Source organism: Condylura cristata, unplaced genomic scaffold (assembly GCF_000260355.1).
Source record: "Condylura cristata isolate star-nosed mole 26May11 unplaced genomic scaffold, ConCri1.0 scaffold00004, whole genome shotgun sequence".
Lineage (NCBI taxonomy): Eukaryota > Metazoa > Chordata > Mammalia > Eulipotyphla > Talpidae > Condylura > Condylura cristata.
In genome coordinates, this window is record NW_004567105.1 from 36,576,227 (window position 1) to 36,596,125 (window position 19,899).

The window sequence follows — 19,899 nt, forward strand, 5'->3', positions numbered from 1 at the left end:
ATAGAACTCGTGCCAAAGTGGCTCTGGCTAGCTTCATAGTGCTGTGCTTCATCCCATTGTGCTGCCACGGAGAGCCATAAACAGAATTTTTAAAGATTTCATGAACTTCAACTGTGTTTTCAGCCCTTGAGATTCAACAACCTGGACAGTTTTGAGAAAGAGAAGTTTGCATTCTTTTCATATTTTTGATATACTTTCTACAATTAGAGGTTATCTTTATTTTCATGCAAACTTAATACATCCAATTAAAAGTTTTGTTTGTGCAATTTCTAAGGGACAGAATTTTATAGTTCACATTTTTTTAAGCGATAAACTGGAATGTTGCTAAGGTGGTTATGTTAATGTGGGATTGAAAAATGTGAAATGGTAGGTATGTGTCTTCTCAGAATTGTGGTATTTTTCGGTTATTTGTGGTGGTGCCTGACATGGGAGCTCTCAGCCCTTGATGCTGGAGGAGGTAGGTGGTAGACGGGGGCCTTCCCAGGAGACAAAGCCGAAAGCGCAGGCCCAGAGAGAGGTGGAGGAGAAGTAGGACCCTGCTCCAGATCCTTGTCCACCCAATCACTGTAACTCCAGCTACCAGGTCTAGTGTGGGTGGTAATGCTTGAGTGTCTACGTGCAGATGGATACACATGTTATGATGCTGTATTCATACATATAAAATAGAAATCCCATAGAGACAGAAAGTATATAAACAACTTGTGTTGTATATTTATGTGCAATTTCCTTTTGATTGAGGGTAATAATAAATATGTGCTTTCCTTTGTTTGAACTCCCCTGCTTGGGTATAATTGTCTTAAAGTAAATTGAAAAAAAATACTATACATATTTTATAAGTTTCACAAATTAATAAAATTCTGTACAGCCTATAGTATGTGAAAATAAGTGAGACAGGCAGATATTTCAGCCTGGCTTCATAAAACACTCCAAAGAATATTAATGACTTCATAATTTTAAAGTCCTTTTCATATTTAATGTTCTGGCCTGAGAGCAGCAGGATAGTCTTACCCACTTCTAATGTAGTTTTGTAAGTGTGAACACTGTTTTCCATATCGCGACAAAGACATTTTTATTTCAGTGTTTCCAGTAAGGTGAGTCACAGCAGATCTTTGCTTTGCCCTATGGGGTTGTTGGGGGCGTGCAGGGAGGCAATGCTGATGACCAGGAATACTGAGGACGTTAGCACTGAGAGGCCTGGTGTGTGTCGCTGGCCGTGGCCCTGTTCTGTGTGGTGTTGGCTGGCCCTCTAACTGGACGTTCTTGTCTTTCCAGAATTCTATGAGGAAATTCTCTCGTTGGCATACAGTCTGACCTGCCATGGTGTCTCCCCTCAGATGTGGCAGCTGCTGGGTATCCTGTATGAGGTCTTCCAGCAGGACTGCTTTGAGTACTTCACAGGTGTGGCTCCACTAGGCGTGTCTTTGCCTTGTTGTTTCTGGACAGCATTTCCTGTGACTTGCACAACACTCCAGTTCTAGCACTCACCAGAAAATAGTTGATCTCAGTCCTGTGGATAGAGTGAAGCTGCTCTTTCGGGCCAGTTGTGGCCACCTTTGTGCCTGCAGAGCTGGCCCCCTCTGAATTCAACATCTGTCTGCCAAGCGCTGACTGTATTCCATGTCCTGTGGCAGCTTTGTACTAGGACGGAGACAACGTAGACAGCCCCTGTCATTTCCACTCTTCTTTCTGGGGAGGGAATCATAGATGAGCAGGAAAAAGTGTGGTGTGTCAGGCGGTGCTGAGCTCTGTGGAGAAAGAAGAAAATTGAGGCCAACTCCAGCAGTGAGCGATGAGTTTTCATCTCTCCTCCTCTGTAGAGAGGCTTTCTGGTGTGTAGCAGTTTGTGGTTGAGAGGGGAGATAGTGGTATGAGGGTGCTTCCATGGGAATAATATATGTCTATTTCTGTTACTCAAGTCTCTTTGGGATTTTGACTTTCTCCCCAGACATGATGCCTCTCCTGCATAACTACGTGACAATAGATACCAACACTCTACTCTCCAGCCCCAAACACCTAGAAATACTCTTCACAATGTGCAGAAAGGTGAGTGTGTGCCAGCCTGTCTTCCTCATGGCTCTCATCAGCGTTTCGGGGTCTGACATGAGGACACGCCTCTAGTTCCTCTAAGTGTTTAGTTCAGTGTTGCCTTTGTCCACACATATTTTTGGTTTATATTTTCAAATCTAGCTTGGGATTGTGATTTGAAAATATAAATATAATGCATTGTGCTTAAAAATGTTTCCCACTTTTGTAACTATACTTCATAATGTTCAGGGTCAGTAATTGTTCTTGAAAAAGATTCAGGTTTGCTTGCTGAATAAGGAAAAATGCTAGGAAATGAATACATGGTTTGTCTTTCACTGATTTTTGTTTTGATCAAACATATGTAGTAGCTATCAGCTTCAGGTGAGTTGAACACGAGTAAGACAAAGTTGGAATCACTGGAAAACAGCAGCATTTAGCTCAGTGCTGGGTCGTTTATAAGCTGCATACATGGTGGTGGACACAGCCATGTATGTCTGTTGTGTCACCTTTGTCATAAGCTCTGGGTTTTTCTTTGGCTGTATCTTGGTATCATTGATGACTAGTTTTTTTCTTCCTTCTGTGCCTAGATGCATACACATAATATAATCAATTCATATAAATGGAGGCAATATTATGAATGATTATAATATAAACAGCTGCCTAAAGCTGGCAGAGTTAAAAGTTCACATAACCAGAAAACCTTGGAGCTGATAGTGAGAGTGGGTGTGCAGTCTGTCTGGGGAAGGGTGTGCGTCAGCCCCTCCATGTCTTGCCCATGGGGTCTGGGCTGATCCCACTTGCGGTCTCCATGCCTGGGAGACGTGTAAAGGAAGGACAGAAGAGTAGACACTCACTTGGGTCTGTTAAATAGAACCTGACCACTTGTAGTTCTTGGGTTACTCCCTGCATTACCCGTGTCAGGGAGCTGCTAGTGAGGGAAGGTGGTAGTGGAGAGCCTGACAGCCCCAGAGTCCCTCCATCATGCACGGCTGCTCCACATTATGGGGGGCAGAGTAAGAGTGATGTCCTAGCACTTACCAAGTCACTAAAGGTATTTCTTAATGCTTTTATTAACAGCTAGTGTGTGTTGAACTCTCACCAAATGCCAGTTGTCTCTGCAGAACTTACTGTGTATTATTTAGACTTGACAATGCCGTGAAGGACCACCTTTTTGTCAGAAAGGAGCTGGGGGCACAGTCTCTTGCCTGGTGCCCCATGGTTAGTGAATCACCCTCTGTCTCAGAGCTAATGTGGGTTGAGTCGGATCTGAGCCAGGTGCCCAGTGCCAGAGCCCGTGTTTAAGTTTACTGTGAAATAATTTGTGTCTTCCCCTTTGGAAGGAAAAACAAAACAAGCAAGGAAATGGAGTTTGGGCAAAGGGAGTGACCGTTCTCTCTGTGCCATACAGCTCCGGGAGCAGGTGCCTGGTTAACCTGCTCTCAAAGTCGGGGCGCACATATACAGGGCAGACTGGGTTTTTTTTCCTGAACCCACACATGCTTGGGTACTGTTGAGGGGTCCTCGTGTGAGCGGTGCTGGCATCTGGCTCATACCCCAGCTGCCGTGGTCCACAGGTGTGTGGTCGTCTCTCTTCACTGTTCAGGTGTTCACCTGCACAGTCTTACTGTACCACTTTAATGCCCCTGTGGAAAGGACTAAAATTAAATAAATGAGAGTGTTCAATATGTCACCTTTATTGGGAACTTCCTTTGAAGTCATTTTTCTATAAGTTCTGTTTTTCTATGAAATTATTCAGTTCATCTAAGTTTTCAAATATATAAGGAATATAGGCTTCATGGTGTTCTCTTATTTTTAATCTTGCCTTGATCTGTAGTTATGTCTATTTTTTTCCTGGTATTTTTAAAAATTTAACTTCCATTGCTTTTTAGAATAATTTTGGCAAAAACTGCCTTCTTTGTTAAACCTTTTCTGAATGAATCTGGTTTTGGTTTTTCTCTTTTACCTTTTGTTGTCTTTAGCTTTCATTTCTCTCACCTTTATTTCTTTCTAAATTATTATTATAATAGTTTATTTTTGCATCATTTTGTGTCTTTTCCATCTCAGTTGTAATCCCCGTGGGCTTCCCATTATCAGTTCACCCATGTGGCATCACCATAGTCCAGTGCAACCCCCACAACCCATTTTTGATCCCATTCCCCACTCCACCCCCGTAAACTGTCTTTGGTATATAGTTGTTCATTATTATCACTAATCCCAATCCCCCAAGCCCCCCCCCCGCAACCCAGCCCCGGTCCTTTATGCTCCTGCTATGTGTGAAACCATCTGGTATTTCCCTTTTCTTTCTGGCTTATTTCAGTAAGCATGATATCTTCCAGCTTCATCCATGTTGCTGCAAAAGGCACGTGTTTCTGTTTTTTGATCGCTGAATAATATTCCATTGTGTATATGTACCACATCTTTTTAATCCACTTTTTAATTTACTTTTGGGCATTTGTGCTGCTTCCATGTTTTTCCAATTGTAAATAAAGCAGCAATAAACATGAGGGTGCAGGTGTCTTTTTGAATCAGTGTTATTTTGTCTTTTGGGTAGATACCTAAGAGTGGGATTGCTGGGTCATCTGGAAGCTCCATTTTTAGCAGTTTGTCTCTCACCTTTATTTCTTTAGGTTAATTCTGTTCTTTTTCTTATGTCTTGTGCTTGGATCCTTAACTTAGAAATTTTTTCATCTTAACTTTTTTTTTTTATAAATTTTTTAAAAAAGTTTTTATTTATGCATATAGAACTAGGGTATAGGCCAGAGGTGTAGGGGCAGTGAGAGGTTTCACCAGAGACAGAGTGGGGAGCAGAACAGGTAGATCAACTAAGTACACTGTAGAGGGGAGCATCAGGTGAGATAGGAGAGGTCTGCTGCACCATGTAGTTCACCCCCCCTGACCGGGGATCGAACTTGTGCTGAAGTGGCTGTGGCTAGCTTCATTGTGCTATGCTTTAACCCGTTGTGTCACCAGGGAGGGCCCTCATCTTAACCTAATACAAACATGCTTCTGTGAGCCTCTTGGGGACCTTCTTAAGGGGCAACCAGATTTTATGTCTGAATACACACATTGCAGAGCTATAATAGTGAAAACAGAATCGGCAACAGGGGGACAGTTTGGTCTTTGTTGTCTCTGCACAGCCATAAATGGCTGTAATGTTCATGGAAAGTATTCCCAATTATAAAGTCCACGTGGGGAATGAAAGTGTATGTAATTCCAAATTATGGTTATTATTATGAGAAGTAGGTGTATATGAACAGAAAAACAGAATAGCACAGAGTTTGCTTCATTGTTAAATCAGAAGTCTGGTTTGTTTTCTTTCTTTTTCTTTTTTTAAAGATTTATTTATGCATCCAGAACTGGGGTACAGGCTAGTGGTGCAGGGGCGGTGAGAGGATTTACCAGAAACAGAGAGGGGAGCAGAATAGGCAGATGGACGAAGTATGTTGCTTAGGGGAGCAGCGGGCAGGTCAGGAGAGGTCTGCCACGCCATGTGGATCACCTGCAGGGTAGGCGGGGATCGAACTCATGCTGAAGTGGCTTTAGCTTCTGAATGCTGGGCCACCAGGGAGGGCCCAGTTTGTTTTATTTTAATTTCATTTTGTTTTGTTGTCTGAGGATGGCTTGTTTATCAGGATGATTAACTCATATAACTTCCTTTGTTAATCCAAAGTTAAGTAAGTAAATTATTCTTCCTTCTAAGAAATAAAACTGGCTAGGAATGATATGTGGGCTTTATTTTCACCTTCCTCTGCTGGGTTGGCAAAGTAAATTTAGACAGCAAGCAAAGCTGTGATTCTAAAGGCCTGATTTTTATGGCTATTTGCCTCCTGTGGACTCATTTGAATTCTCTGTCCGGCCACTCACTGCTAATCTGATTGTATCCACCGCAGGTCCTGTGTGGAGATGCTGGAGAAGATGCAGAGTGTCACGCGGCCAAGCTCCTTGAGGTCATCATTCTCCAGTGCAAGGACAGGGGCATCGATCAGGTGTGTGTGTGTGCGGAAGCCTTGCCCTCGAAATGCCATCACGAACTCAAATTTCTGGGCTCTCCTGCCCGCCTGTCTGCACAGGTGTTTTCTTCTTCACTTTTTATGACTAACCTGCCCCTTTGGTGTCAAGGGAAAAAAAAGAAGATGAACATTTTATATATACAGTGATGGAAAATTTAAAAGAAAGACTTTGTGCTTGTTGGTGCAAATTATATTTAAATGACAAAGAAAAACTCCCAAGCTATCTGGAAATCATGTCTTGTATTCTAGCCGAGAAGGATGTACTCAAAAAATTCTGCAGTGGTTTAAGAAGCTAGCAAGTCCATCATGAAGGTGTGGGTATACGAGCTTCTGTTCAGCTGGGTTCCCACCATTCTAGGTTTTCCCTTTGATTAAGTTAAGCACTCCCACATTTCTTTTTAACCCAAAATGACGATACCATGCAAAAATGAAAAGTTTTTCTACTAATTTAAAATGTATTCTAAATTTTCAAGACAAGTCAACTTTTGATACTATTGTGGTATGATGTTCAACTTCTGGGGAAAAAAAGGTCACATATTCTTCCCAAACTGGTGTTTTCTTGTTGTTCAGTGATGTCTGCTTCATGTTTTCCAAACAGCAGTCTTACTGAGCTCTGACTCGCCTATCGTCCCATCACGCCTTTGGAGTGCAAGCTCCAGGGGTTTCGCCACACGCACAGAGGGTGCAGTGGTCCCCTCCATCTGCCCAGGACATTTCATCATCATCCCATCGTCTCATCTCCCCTTAGCACGCCCCGGCTTATTTCCTTTTCTTGGTTCTGCCTGTTCTAGACCTTTCCTATCATGGGGTTGTACGGGGTCTTCCTGAATGACTCCCTGCTCAGTGTCCTGTCTGAGAGACTCTCCCGTGGGACCATATCCTCGCTTCTCTACTCTTGGTGCCGAAGGCTCCACTGTGTGGATGTGTCACTTCTGCCTGTCTGTCAGTCAGTGCACACACACACACACACACTGTTTCCACTTCTTGGCCTCTGTGAATAAGGTGTGAACACTTGTGTTTGAATTTTTCTGTGGACATGTTTTCATGTCTCCTGTCACATGCTGGGTGGTAGTGACTCCATGCTCAAACATCTGAGGAGTTGCCTGGATGCTTCTCAGCTGCCAGTGAAGAGTGAAGTCTGCTTTCCTCAGACTTCACTGGAACCTGCTTTATTTGTTTTTGTGGCTATTTATTTATCTATTGCATAGAACAACTGGGGTGTAGGCCAGAGGTCGGGTGGTGGGGGTGGGGAGGGGGCTAGAGGATTTCCCAGAGACAGAGTGGAGAGCAGAACAGGCAGATCTACTGAAATCCACTGCTGAGGGGAGCAGCAGGCCAGACAGGAGAGGTCTGCTGTGCCATGTGGGTTAGTTCCCTGGCTGGGAGTCAAACCCAGGCCATAGCAGAGATGTCACTGAGACTTAACCTTAGCATGCAGTGGTGAATATTTGTTAAATGAAACTTTACTTTTAAGAGATCAGAAAAAGAGCTGTTTGAACTTCAGTTTATATTTTCTTTACACAGGACTTGTTTGATTATAGTAACAACTCCTAATGTAACCTCTGTCCTGTATGTGTGTTCTGTCTCCTCTGAATGCTCTAATGAGTAGGAGAAGAAATCAAGAGTTAACTTACGCCTCTCTCTTTCTTTTTTTAAAGGTTTATTTATTTGTGCACACGGAACTGGGGTGCAGGCCAGAGGTGCAGGGGCGGGTGAGAGGATTCAGCAAAGACAGAGTGGGGAGCAGAACAGGCAGATCGACGAAGTACACTGCTGAGGGGAGCAGTGGGCAAGACAGGAGAGGCCTGCTGCGCCATGTGGTCACCTCCAGGGTGGGGAGGTCAAACTCTGGCTGAAGTTGCTGCAGCCAGCTTGCAGTGCTGTCCTTTAACCTGCTGTGCCACCAGGGAGGGCCCTAACCTAGGAGGCCTCTGTCTTGGAGCACTGCACATAATCATATTAGATTTAATGTATCATCCTAAACAAAGCTAGTAGTCCTCTGATCCTAATGTGTTTGTGATTCTTCCTGCTAATGGAAATAATAAAGTGAACTCTTAAACTTCTACATGGGACATCGATTTTAAATTTACTTTCAATGGATACTTTTAAGATTTTTGAATATTTTATGTTCACAACAAAATTGAGTGGAAAGTGTAGAGATTTCCTGTATACCCCGCAGCTGTATCCCCCCACCCCCACCCCTTTTTCCCCGTCCCCACGGGAGCTGTTCCCTGGTATTGGTGTGTGAGTCTTCCTTCATACAATACCTGCCCCCCCCCGCCAAGTCCATGCCTCACATTAGGGTTCACTTGGTCTTGTGCTTTCTAGGGGTCTAGACAAACTGATCCCAGGTGTCCATCATCCTGGTATCCTACAGAGTAGTTTCTATAGAGTAGGTCCTCCATTATACCTGTTCATCCTTTCTCCCCCTGAAATTTGATTTTTTAAAAAATTTTATTTTAAAATGAGCTTGTATTAGATCTATTTATTTTTACACAAATAATTTCAAGCTGTTTTTTTCATTTGATAATAACCATTAGGAAATACTTGTAGTGTATTTAGTTTGTATTATGATTTAGAATTGGAGTCAGGTAGTCTTCTTTTAGTGTATAAGTCTGCTGTCCTCTCTTCTCTCTCTCACCAAAAAGATTTTCTTTCTCAAGAGCAATCCTGATCCTGCCATACTTATTCTCAGGCCCTTTCCTTTATCTCCACCTTTGCCCGTCACCTTGCACGTGGCTGATCTGCATTTGGGTCGTTGCTGCTGCTACAGCAGGAGCTCTCAGGAACTGTCTTCAGCTCGTGGGATCTGCGTGTAGTTGGGGTGGGGACGGGGGTCCAGTGGTGAGGGGGAGGTGTGGGTGAGGTTAAAGGGTGGGGAGGCAGGATGGGGGCTTGCTGGACTGCTCCAAGGCCTTCTCCTACCCATGTCACCTCTGAGATTTTACAAGAACGTAAACCTAATAATTCAGGAAGTGACAAATAAGCAGAAGTTCTGTCATGGCGTGTTTTACTTGTTGACGACTCTTTTTACCAACGGGCGTCTTTCTAGCAAAGCCCCGGTTCTCCCTGAGTGTGGCTGACTCTCTGTCCTCATCCCTCCAGTGCATACCACTTTTCGTCCAGCTGGCCCTGGAGAGGCTGACCCGAGGGGTGAACACCAGCGAGCTGCGTACCATGTGTCTGCAGGTGGCCATCGCTGCCCTCTACTACAACCCCGAGCTGCTGCTGCACACACTGGAGAGCATTCAGCTGCCCCACAATCCCGGGCCTGTGACCGCACAGTTCATAAACCAGTGGATGAACGACACCGACTGTTTTCTTGGGTACGTGACTTTTGGCTTTGATGCTGCTTTTCTGTTTCACAAAACTGGACTGCTGGACATGTGCACATCACAGAATGCAGCAGGCCGCTCTTATACCCGGGTGTCGGCCGTGTGCTCTTAGCATTGTGTTGGGGGGTTGGGGCTGTGTACGGTGTGAACTAATGTGAAGGACGGGCTGTTTTTGACTTACAGGTTTATTTCCAACTTCATGGGGAAGTGTTTCTCCAGGTTTCACTTGAAGTGCCTGTCCAGGTCATTAAGTTTCTCTGGGTAGAAATGTTCTAAACGGGCCCCTTTGTCAGGAAGGTGCTGGTGAAGGCCCAGCACACCATCTCGGATAGTAAACTCCCAGCAGATCTCAGAGCACCAGCGGTCAGAGGCGAGTGAGGAGGAGGTCGTCTTGGCCCAGCTGCCCCCTGGGAGGAGAGCTTGGCCTTGTGGGAAGCTCTTACCTCATTTTCAAACTCAGGGAAGTGGGAGTCCTCCTGGCAGCCTCATGCCTTGGCCCACTCAAGCCACCCCACACAGGCTGGAGACTGTGTCACCTAGCACTTGAACTAGACTGACAATTGACTTGCTGGAAACACCAGAAGGAGCTAGTGCTCACTTACAGATTTACAAGGCGGCATGGAAAGGATGTAGGTGGGCACTGCTAAGTGCCGTGAGGGTGGTGGGGCAGGCATGGTGGGGGGTTGTCACACACGGTGGTGGTCTCATTCTGCTTGTAGGGGTCTGGAGTTTGTCCTGACATAGATTTTTCATAAAAGCCTTGAAGGGAACAACATACTTTAACTTGTGCCTAATGTTATCTGTGACAAAGTGGACAGGCCAGTGAGTACAGGCTGGGGCCTTCACAGATGTTTCTTCATTGGTATCACTCAGCAGTTCCCCAAAGGTGGGCAGCCAGTTGTTAGGTTGGACATGCCTAGGGCAGCCTACTGGAGCCCCCTTTCTGCTGTCACCCTCTTGGTTGACCTCAGCCAGGTGCTGGTGGACACCCTGGTCCAGCCCCAGCCTACTTACCTGCTGCACTTCTGTGGTTCCAGTGACCCTGCAGGAAACAGCAGCAGCAAGTCATATGGTCTCATCACCTGCGCTCTCATTTTTATGGTTGGGTGACTCCCTGAATGTTTCCTTCATTCTGCCATTTTAAGAGCCTTGATACCAATACAGCAATTTTTTTTATTCTTGATTTTTTTTAACTGTGAACAACTTGGAAGAAACACTTTGCAGAAAATGTGTGGCATATATTGATATATTGGTCCAACTTTTTACCTTCAGAATGGAATTTTTCTTATCTTGCCACGGTAGAAGATGTTTCACAGATTTACTTGCAAATCTGCTCAGCTTATGCAGAGTTTTTGAAATAGGGTGGGGGGTGGTTAGTGCAGAGTCCCTGTGCCCACAAACTTTGTAGATCAAGTGAATGGAGCCAGAGTTGAAGGTACTCTTCCTTCTTCTGTCTGATAAGAATTTTATGCTGTCAAATACAGATATTCCTGTTTTAGTAAGGCTCCTTGTTCCAATTCCCAGATATACAACTTTTGTTAATCACAATTTGATACAGTATCAAGGTTTATCATAATTGTAGACTTCCTTTGGCCTCTGGTGATGTCTAGATTGCTGTGGACTTCATGCAGCACAGGGGCACCACAGCAGAAATGTCATGTGCCACCTTGAGAGTGCCCCTGGATGCTCCTTTCTGTAGTTATTACCATATGTGTCCTCTGTCTCACTGCACGTCTTGTCTCCTCTGGGATGGGCAGGCATCACGACCGGAAGATGTGCATCATCGGCCTGAGCATCCTCCTGGGACTGCAGAACCGCCCTCCTGCGGTCGATGCCGTGGCAGGGCAAATCGTGCCCTCTGTCCTGTTCCTCTTCCTTGGCCTTAAGCAGGTCTGTGCTACCAGACAGCTGGGGACCCGGGAAGATCGCACCAAGGTAGAGAAAGCCGACGTGGAAGAAAACGGTAACTCGGTCTGCTTGCAGTGGATGCTAGCACTGATCTTGATGTGAAAACGCATTCTCTTTGAATTTCAGTCTATTCAGAGTCAGTAGACAGATTTGTTTTCTTTTCCACACATTGCACATTTCACAAATATTTTGGATTTGGCTGTGTTAGTTATATCACATGGGGTAAATTTAGATTTGTTAACTATTTGACACTTAAATGATAATTTTTGTTTGTTTGTTTAAAAAGTTATTTATTTATGCATATAGAATTGGGGTATAGGCCAGAAGTGCAGGGGCGGTGAGAGGCTTCACCAGAGACAGAGTGGGGAGCAGAACAGGCCAGCTGACGAAGTACACTGCTGAGGGGAGCAGTGGGCGGGTCAGGAGAGGGCTGCCACGCTATGTGGGTCACCTCAGGGACTGGGTTTGGACTTATGCTGAAGTGGCTTTAGCTTCTAGGTGCTGCGCTTTAACCCACTGCGCCACCAGGGAGGGCCCTACATGATAGATTTTTTTTTTTTTAAAGTTTTATTTATTTGTGCATACAGAGCTGGGGTGCAGGCCAGAGGCTCAGGGGTGGTGAGGGGCTTCACCAGAGACAGAGTGGGGAGCAGAACAGGCAGATCGACGAAGTACACTGCTGAGGGGAGCAGCGGGCAGGTCAGGAGAGGTCTGCTGTGCCATGTGGTCACCTCCGGGGCAGGTGGGGATCGAACTCATGCGGAAGTGGCTTTAGATTCTCAGTGTTGTGCTTTAACCCGCTGCACCACCAGGGAGGGCCCATGATAGATTTTTTGAGTCTGATGCATATTGTCATTCCCTGGGAAGTACATTTACAATGGAATGAAGTGGCCTTGATGATGCGTCACCCAATATTTCATGTTCTTATCTGTGCAGATCACAGCTGTAAGTGAAGTAACCTGTCAGGTTGAGACAGCTAGCTCCAGAGAACAGGTTACTAGGAGAGCCTGATGTTTAAAAGATGGTTCTTAGCAGACTCATCATCAGAAACTTGACTTGGAAGACAGTTGTGGTTACTATATTAAACTTTTCAAATAAAGCACCTAAATGAGAGTTGCAACATTGAGTGCTACAGTAAGATGGTCAGAGTCAAGCCTATTAGTTCTCTATTTTATTTAATGATGTAAAGTTTTCTGGTAGGGCCAGGAAATAACATTATCCAACTCCAAGGGAAGTGTTTTTGTTATTTGGTTAAAAACAGAGGCTTCCTGGGCCCTCTCTGGTGGTGCAGCGGGTTAAAGCACAGCACTAAGAAGCTAAAGCCACTTTAGTGAGTTCAATCCCCGCCCCAGAGGTGACCCACATGGTGCAGCAGACCTCTCTTGACCCGCCCACTGCTCCCCTCAGCAGTATACTTCATCGATCTGCCTGTTCTGCTCCCCACTATGTCTCTGGTGAATCCTCTCACCGCCCTGCACCTCTGGCCTGTACCCCAGTTCTGTATGAACAAATAAATAAATCTTAAATCAACAACAACAAAAAACTAGAGGCTTCCTTAACCGAGAAAAATCAGACTTTGCTTGGAAAGGATATGTTCCATGCTAAATTCTATGTCCTCAGCACGTGTGGTGTCAGGCCGTTCTGCCTCACCTCAGTTTGTGCAGCACATGGGCTGCTCGTCTCCAAGCCCTAACTTACTGTGTTCTGTTTATGTTTCAATTCCATATAACTGGAGGGTTTGTTTGTTTTTTTGGCTGAGTATGTACCAACAATTACAGAGTTCCTTTTTCAGTGTCTTATATTTTCTAACATCTTACTTTGCTTGTTCTTCATTGGCTTGTAATTTATATGACATGGGGGAAATTTTTCTAGCAAAATCCCAGATTCCCCTGAATTTCTTACTGAAGTATAGAATGATTGATGAGCAAAGGTATTTCTTGCTTGTCTCGTTACGACATATGTGGGATGAAAAAGGATCACTCAGAGTCCATCTCCAGAGCAGCGAGGAGCCTAGAGGAATGGCACCAAGAAAATGCAGCCTAGCTCCAAGGGCAGTCTCATTTTTATTTAGAATCAGACAGAAAATAAGAAGATCAAAGAAGCAGGCGGGCAAAGGGGGAATGCACAAGTGTGTAGGGGTTGTGCAAGCAGCTGGCCCCAGGCAGGGCTGGGAAGAAGGAAAAAGTCAAGGAAACTTCAGTGTTTGTGCTCCTCTAACCGAGACACTGATTGCAGTTTCTGCACGTGCTGTTTTCAGCATGTATAGAGCTGCTCAGCAGAGCTTTTGCCAGAGCAGTTCCCCATCTCAAACTTGCCCTATTTCTGTATATGATCTTTTCAGCATTTATAGGTCCTCATATCAGAACTTTTGCCCTGAGAGGCTTCTTATCGCAAATTTTCCCTATTTCTGTATACTGAGAGGCACAAAATAGTCAAAGCAAAGAATAATCAAGGCAAAGACACAGAACAGTTGAGGCACGCAATAATCCCAGTTCCCACACTTGTTGACTTTGTGATTATACCTTTGTGGTTTACACACACACTCATCTCAGTGGTCAAAACTATAGTTTCTTGTCTTATCCCTAAAATGACCTGCAGTTTAATCCAGGCACTCTATGTTTTGTAGACTAATTTTGCATGAGTATTGCCTACTGTGGCTTCACTGCAGCTTTTCCTTGTAGCTGGGCTTTGTGCTTACTGCCTCCTGGTTATCGGCAGCACTGACCTAACTGCTTGGCACAGAGCAGCACTGCAAATAGATAGAGAAGCCAGGGCGCTGCACAGCTCAGCGCTTAGCTTCTCAGCCTTCACAGCTGCTTTACTTTTCCTTTACATTTCTGAATATTTTTTGTTTCTAGTAGCAGAAATGACCTCTTCACCTCACCATTTCTGAGCAGTTATCAGCCCTATTAGTTGTAGAGAGGCCCAGATTCTCAGTGGGAGTCATTGATGTTTAAAGCACATGCACTGATCGCACAATCACGTTAGGTCTTTTTCAACAAAAACGTTCATCCTGGAGTCTGTGGCTAAATAGTACTTTTATGCGAGTATGCAGCAGCTGCAGCAAAGCAGCAGTCAGCTCACCCAGGTCCTGGATGCAGGCCTAGAGGAGGAGACACAGGAGAACAAAGTCATATCCAGTTTAGCAAACTGCACTGTGGATAGGACTAATGACTACGTAAAATTACGGGGTAGTTTTTTCATTTCCTGACTGACATTGCCTGATTTTTGTTTTATGGAATTTCATATTTTACTGTATGTGTTTTGACTTCTTTCAACTCTTCCATGGGTTTGCAGAGGAGATTTCAAGTGATGAGGAGGACACAAATGTGACCGCTCAGGCCATGCAGTCCAACCCCGGGAGGGGTGAGGAGGAGGAGCAGGAGGAGGACTGGGATGAGGAGGTGCTGGAGGAAACGGCCCTGGAGGGCTTCAGCACCCCACTCGACCTGGACAGCAGTGTGGACGAGTATCAGTTCTTCACGCAGGCACTGCTCAGTATGTCTTCACTCCCTGAATCTTCAGATGTGTTTTCCAGACTCTCTTCATTTCCTCTCGTTAGAAGTTGTTTTGGGATCTGCCTGATAGTACTTTAGATTCTAAAACTTTTATTTTTATTATAGAGATTCTCCAAAATACACAAAACTGGAGAGAAATGCATGGTGAATCACCCAGCCCCACAGCCTCCATGGCTGTAGAGTCGGGCTGGCTGCAGGTTCCCTCCCAAGGTGACCCAAGCCCGCGTCCGTCTGAAATGCGCGTCCAGTCCCTGGACGTGGACACCTGCTTTTGCAGAAAAGACTCAAGTTTTATCTCTGGCGTACGTTGCTTAAACATTGTGACTGTAATCTTAATAGCATTCACAGTCCCCATGGGAAGTGCAGTCCAGACGCTTTAACCACATGAGTAGTTACCACCTTGCTGACACTGTGAATGTGGTTCAAGAACTCAGAGATTGGGAGAAATAGTGGTTACACAAACACCACAGATTTAAATTAAGCTCTATAGTTAACAAGACCTGTGTCAACCAATGCCAGCAACCCAGTATAAAAATGGAAGCAATAATTGGGAAATTTACAGAATTAAAACTAAAAAAACCAATGAAGATATCTAGAAAATTATTATAAAGAAATTATGACCTTCCCCCACAAGATTCTCCTTAATATCAGTTGTTTTTTCAAAGTTACATAGTCTTTCTCTGATTGCATCAAACTAACTTATTTCCACTGATGGACAAATGAGCATTTCTTGTTTTTGTTTTATTTTTTTAATATTACAAGCAATATTAAAGTGGACGTCCTTGCATGTAAAGTGCTGTCCCTGCACATTAGAGCTAGTTGAATGTGCTGCCATTATCTAGTACGCCACAAATGCCACAGGTGCAATGGGCCCTTGGCATGGGGAGTGTGGGTCCCTGACCGTGGAGCTGGGACTGGAGGGCCTGACCCAGGTGATGCCTCCAGATGGTGTCGTCATAACCAACAGGGAAGCTGTGGGTCTTGGTTGGGATCTCTGGATGTGAGATGCCACTCATGTGGCAGTTAGGCTTCTGGCCTTGCATGCAGAGGTGGAGACTGCTATTTTAAGTCTGTCAAGTGACCATACAGGACCAGATGGATTTATGGACTGAGGCAGTCTTTGTCCCATTGCCCTCGGGGTGTTTTGCTGTTAGCCAGTTGTTGGGATGTGTTTGTCTCCTTTAGGGGACTTATCAGGTGACCTATGCAAAACGAGCAGAAGGAGACTGGACCCAGGAACCCAGCACTGGGAGATGGCGCCATTTATTCAAGAATAACGCCCCAAGTGGAAGGGTGGCCAGGGGTAGGGGGAGGCTGCAGGTGAGCACAGCTGGGGGCCCTGAAATGGCAGGGTGTGGTTATCTAGGTGAGGGAACCACAGTGGCTCCTGGGAAACTGGTAGGACACCCTGGTTATGGGGTGATCACGGCAAAATGCTGAATTTGATTGAGAGACAAGTTTTACAATCATCCAGGATGTTCAGGGAACAGTTTTGCCCAAAGGAACACCTGTAGCTCTTGGTGCAGGGAGAAGCTGAAGCTCAGGCAGCTTGGGAGGTCCAGATGAGAGCAGTCACCCCAGGCCTGGGGTTTAGGGAGCTGTCACAGTAGCTCTCCAGAAAGGAGATGGTGATGGGCCAGCGGGAGGCCAAGGAGGGACTTGCAGATCCTGACCTTGGGGTGCTCCCAAGGTGGTGCTGACGAGTGATGCTTGGGCCTCCCTGGTCCATGTGGACCTTGCCTGGCACTGGTCTCTTGCTGTCTGTGCCACAAGCCAATCTCTGAAATAATAACCATTGACTTATCTTTCCTTCTCCCTGCGCGGCCCCATGCTGCCACAGCTGTGCAGAATCGGGATGCTGCCTGGTACCAGCTGCTCATGGCGCCACTCAGTGAGGACCAGCGGCGGGCGCTGCAGGAGGTGTACACGCTGGCAGAGCACCGCAGGACTGTGGCAGGTCAGCTGCTAGTATCCCTAGGGGCCTGGCCAGGGTGCCTGCTGGCATTCACATACTGTTCCCTAAATGTTACAGGCAGCCTTTCAGGACAGTAAGAAATTACCATCACTTCATGATTTTTTAGTTTTTTTTAAAAATTGAAGTAGGTGTGCAGCCTTAAACATCAGCACCTGTGTGCTCTATGGCTCGCTCACCCCAAAGGCCTAGGCCCTGTGTCTGATCTTTTAATCTCTTGGGAGGCCTTTGCAAAGCCCGAGCACCTCTGTCTGCGGCGGTGCTCTTCCTCATCCAGAGCTGCAGGGGGACACAGGGCTGGAAGGCATCTGGCTGAGGGACAGAGAGTCAGTTGCTCTTAACTGTGAAGACCCACTGGCCACTGTGAATTCTCCCAAGCAACTTGTGTTCCCAGAGATTAGATATGATGCTCACTGATGGCAGCTTTTGAACTGGAAAAATTAAGCTATGCACATTTTGTGATGGTCTCGCCTAGAAAATTAGTTGCAAAGAGTGGGGAATGACATTGTTCAGTGGAAGACACCCCGGCACAGGCCCCACAGGTAAAAACCGAGGCTCTTCTGCACAGACTCAGACCACAGCCCACACTGGCTCTGGGTGGCCCCCAGGAGGGCCACTGGGCTAGCGGAACTAGCTTTGAGACTCGTTTTCATTTTGCTCGTTTTTAGCTGACAGTTTTTCTGAGGTAGAGGATAGAACTCCCCACAGACATGGGTCTGTTAGAGGCTAATGTTCAGCGGGGCAGAGTAATTTCTGCCCCCTGACAAGTGCCACCTCCTAGTGCCCCACATCAGGAATTTGACTCCTTAGAGGTTATTTCCAACTTTGTCACCTTAAATCCATTCCCCCTTCCTTCTTTTGGCAAATGCTAGAGGCGAAGAAGAAGATTGAAGAACAGGGAGGCTTCACGTTTGAAAACAAAGGCATTCTCTCTGCGTTTAACTTTGGGACTCTGCCCAGCGACAACTGAGGAAGGAAACGCGCCTGGCCAGGTCACCTCTCCTTCACACCGCAGGGACGCGGGTCAAGGGAGCATCGGGGCTGCTGTTGAGCCCTCCCGCTGTGCCAGTGCCGCCTAGCTGGAGGCGGCATTTTTACCCACTCTTCCCTTCCCCTTGGGCCCTTCTCACCCTGAAATATATATTTTAAGCAGCTACTGTAATGTTTGACGTTAAGAAGATCATTGGACTGCAGAGAACAAACCATGTGTTCCAAAGACTGACGAGGGGCTCAGAGGGCGGACTGACAAGTGCGTCTCAGGTTTGGCCATGCAAAATCATGGATTTATGCGGATAACAGTGCCTTCTGTTGTACATGAATTATCTGAAACATTTTTTTGGAGTGCATTGGAATTTTTTTTAACGCATAAAACATATTTCTAGATATAATGAAAACCTTGGCTCTATGTTGACCTATACTGCATTTTACTATGTGAGTTTACTGTCAGGCAGTTATGACAAATCACTCTGGTTTCAAAAACGTCCCTGCTTCCCTTGTCTCCCCGCCTCCTCCCCTTGCTGCTGGGGGTGTTCTTCAGGGTTTGGAAAATATGCACTGGCTCTGGTTTTCTATAAGCTGTTTTATGGCTTTCCCAAGTAGGGTTTTATTCCCTCTCCTATAGTATTGTTCACCCCCTGAAGGGGGTCTGCAGATCTGCAGATTGATTTCAAGCATGGCCCCCCATAAGGTCAGGACTCAAATGTGGGATGGAAGCAGGTGTCAGGGCTCTCTAGTCACTGGAATTAACAATGAGCCCGAGCATATTCTGAATCACGTACTTAGATACACAGTTGACTGTGGATGACACTAAAGCACAGGAAGCTGTAGGGGAAGTGCTGCAGGGGCATGCTGGGGCGCCCATGTGCAAGAACTTACCATTCCAGCTTGGTTGGGCCCTGGTCCAAAGCATTTTCTAATGTATCTATTTTTTAAACTAGGGAAAAGACTCAATAGATTTAGCTTCTGGCTTTCTCACACACCTACATTTTCACCAAGAGCAGCCCAGTCTTTCTTACAGCTTGGTGTAGCTCTTGCATCTTTCAAGGGCTGGGGACACTGGTCATCAGCTGTCTTACATGGCAGTGTATGAGAGGACTTGTAAGACCTGTTGCAGGTGGAAGTTATGGCTGTTTTCTGAACCAAGTCAAGACCAGACCACGGAGCTCGTTTTCATTCAGTAAAGTGAAGAGTGTATTTTCAGGACTTCGCATGTCACTGGATATGATACAGTTTTCCATTTTTGTGAAATGTCTGCAGCTTATATTCTCCATCCGTGACTGGAGGAATTTTCTCTAGGTGCTTCCTCCAAAACCCTCCCTTGTGGATACAACCTGTTTCAAGAATTCTAAGTTATTTAAGCTGTCCTTATGGAAGTATCCTCAGAAGCCATGGGTTTCTGAGTTACACAGCCCCCGCTCGCCTCTTCCCAGGGTGACAACACTGAATGTGCCAAAGGCGGTGAGGATGGCACTGGCGGGAATTTTAGAGATTTTGAGCTTTGAGACTCTTTTTATCCTCTCCATGTCCCAAAGGGTTTCATTTTAACACACCCAACATGCCTTCACAGTGGGCTGTCTGCTGCAGCACGAAAGGGAAGTGTGAAGGGGCATCATCCTGTCTTGTTTTTGAAGCCAGGGTAGTCATATCATTTGTTACCAGCAGTGCTAACCCAAATATGATCTGGTTACCTTGGAAATGCAGGAACTTACATGAATGTACTGTAAAATAAATGCGGACTGACTCCAGAACCCAGGACTCTTCTGTGTGCAATGCTTCCCGAGAGGTGGCGATGCTTGGGGCAGGTGACCACCCTGCCTTGAGGAGCAGCCTAAGGCAGGGCTGCGGGGGCCTGTCCACAGGCCAGGAGGTGCAGAGGAGAGCTGCAGCAGCATGTCAGCACTGGACGGGCCACCTCGGGGACTGCACTGGAGGCTTCTGGCGGGTTACCATCAAGTCAGGAGCAGCCCAGTCTCTGGACTGTGAAATGTCTGCAGCTTATATTCTCCATCCGTGACTGGAGGAATTTTCTCTAGGTGCTTCCTCCAAATACTCACCTAACAGAACAGTTAGATCCGTCTACCCCACTGCTAATTTATGTTGAACCATACTGACAGTAAATTGTTAATCAGCAA

General features: G+C 45.9%; 1 protein-coding gene across 3 annotated transcripts in view; it reads left to right on the forward strand.

The window, feature by feature from the left end:
- The window catches only part of IPO8 (importin 8), a 52,020-nt gene extending 32,505 nt beyond the window's left edge, over positions 1-19,515 (forward strand). For all 3 annotated transcript variants that reach the window (XM_004675937.2, XM_012720501.1, XM_012720502.1), the window contains 8 exons: positions 1,273-1,398; positions 1,946-2,043; positions 5,916-6,011; positions 9,141-9,361; positions 11,128-11,333; positions 14,576-14,776; positions 16,637-16,753; positions 17,641-19,515. In XM_004675937.2, the coding sequence (XP_004675994.1) occupies positions 1,273-1,398; positions 1,946-2,043; positions 5,916-6,011; positions 9,141-9,361; positions 11,128-11,333; positions 14,576-14,776; positions 16,637-16,753; positions 17,641-17,738 (1,163 nt within the window). In that variant the 3' untranslated portion in view covers positions 17,739-19,515. The remainder of the gene's footprint in view (positions 1-1,272; positions 1,399-1,945; positions 2,044-5,915; positions 6,012-9,140; positions 9,362-11,127; positions 11,334-14,575; positions 14,777-16,636; positions 16,754-17,640) is intronic.
- Positions 19,516-19,899: the final 384 nt, after the last annotated feature.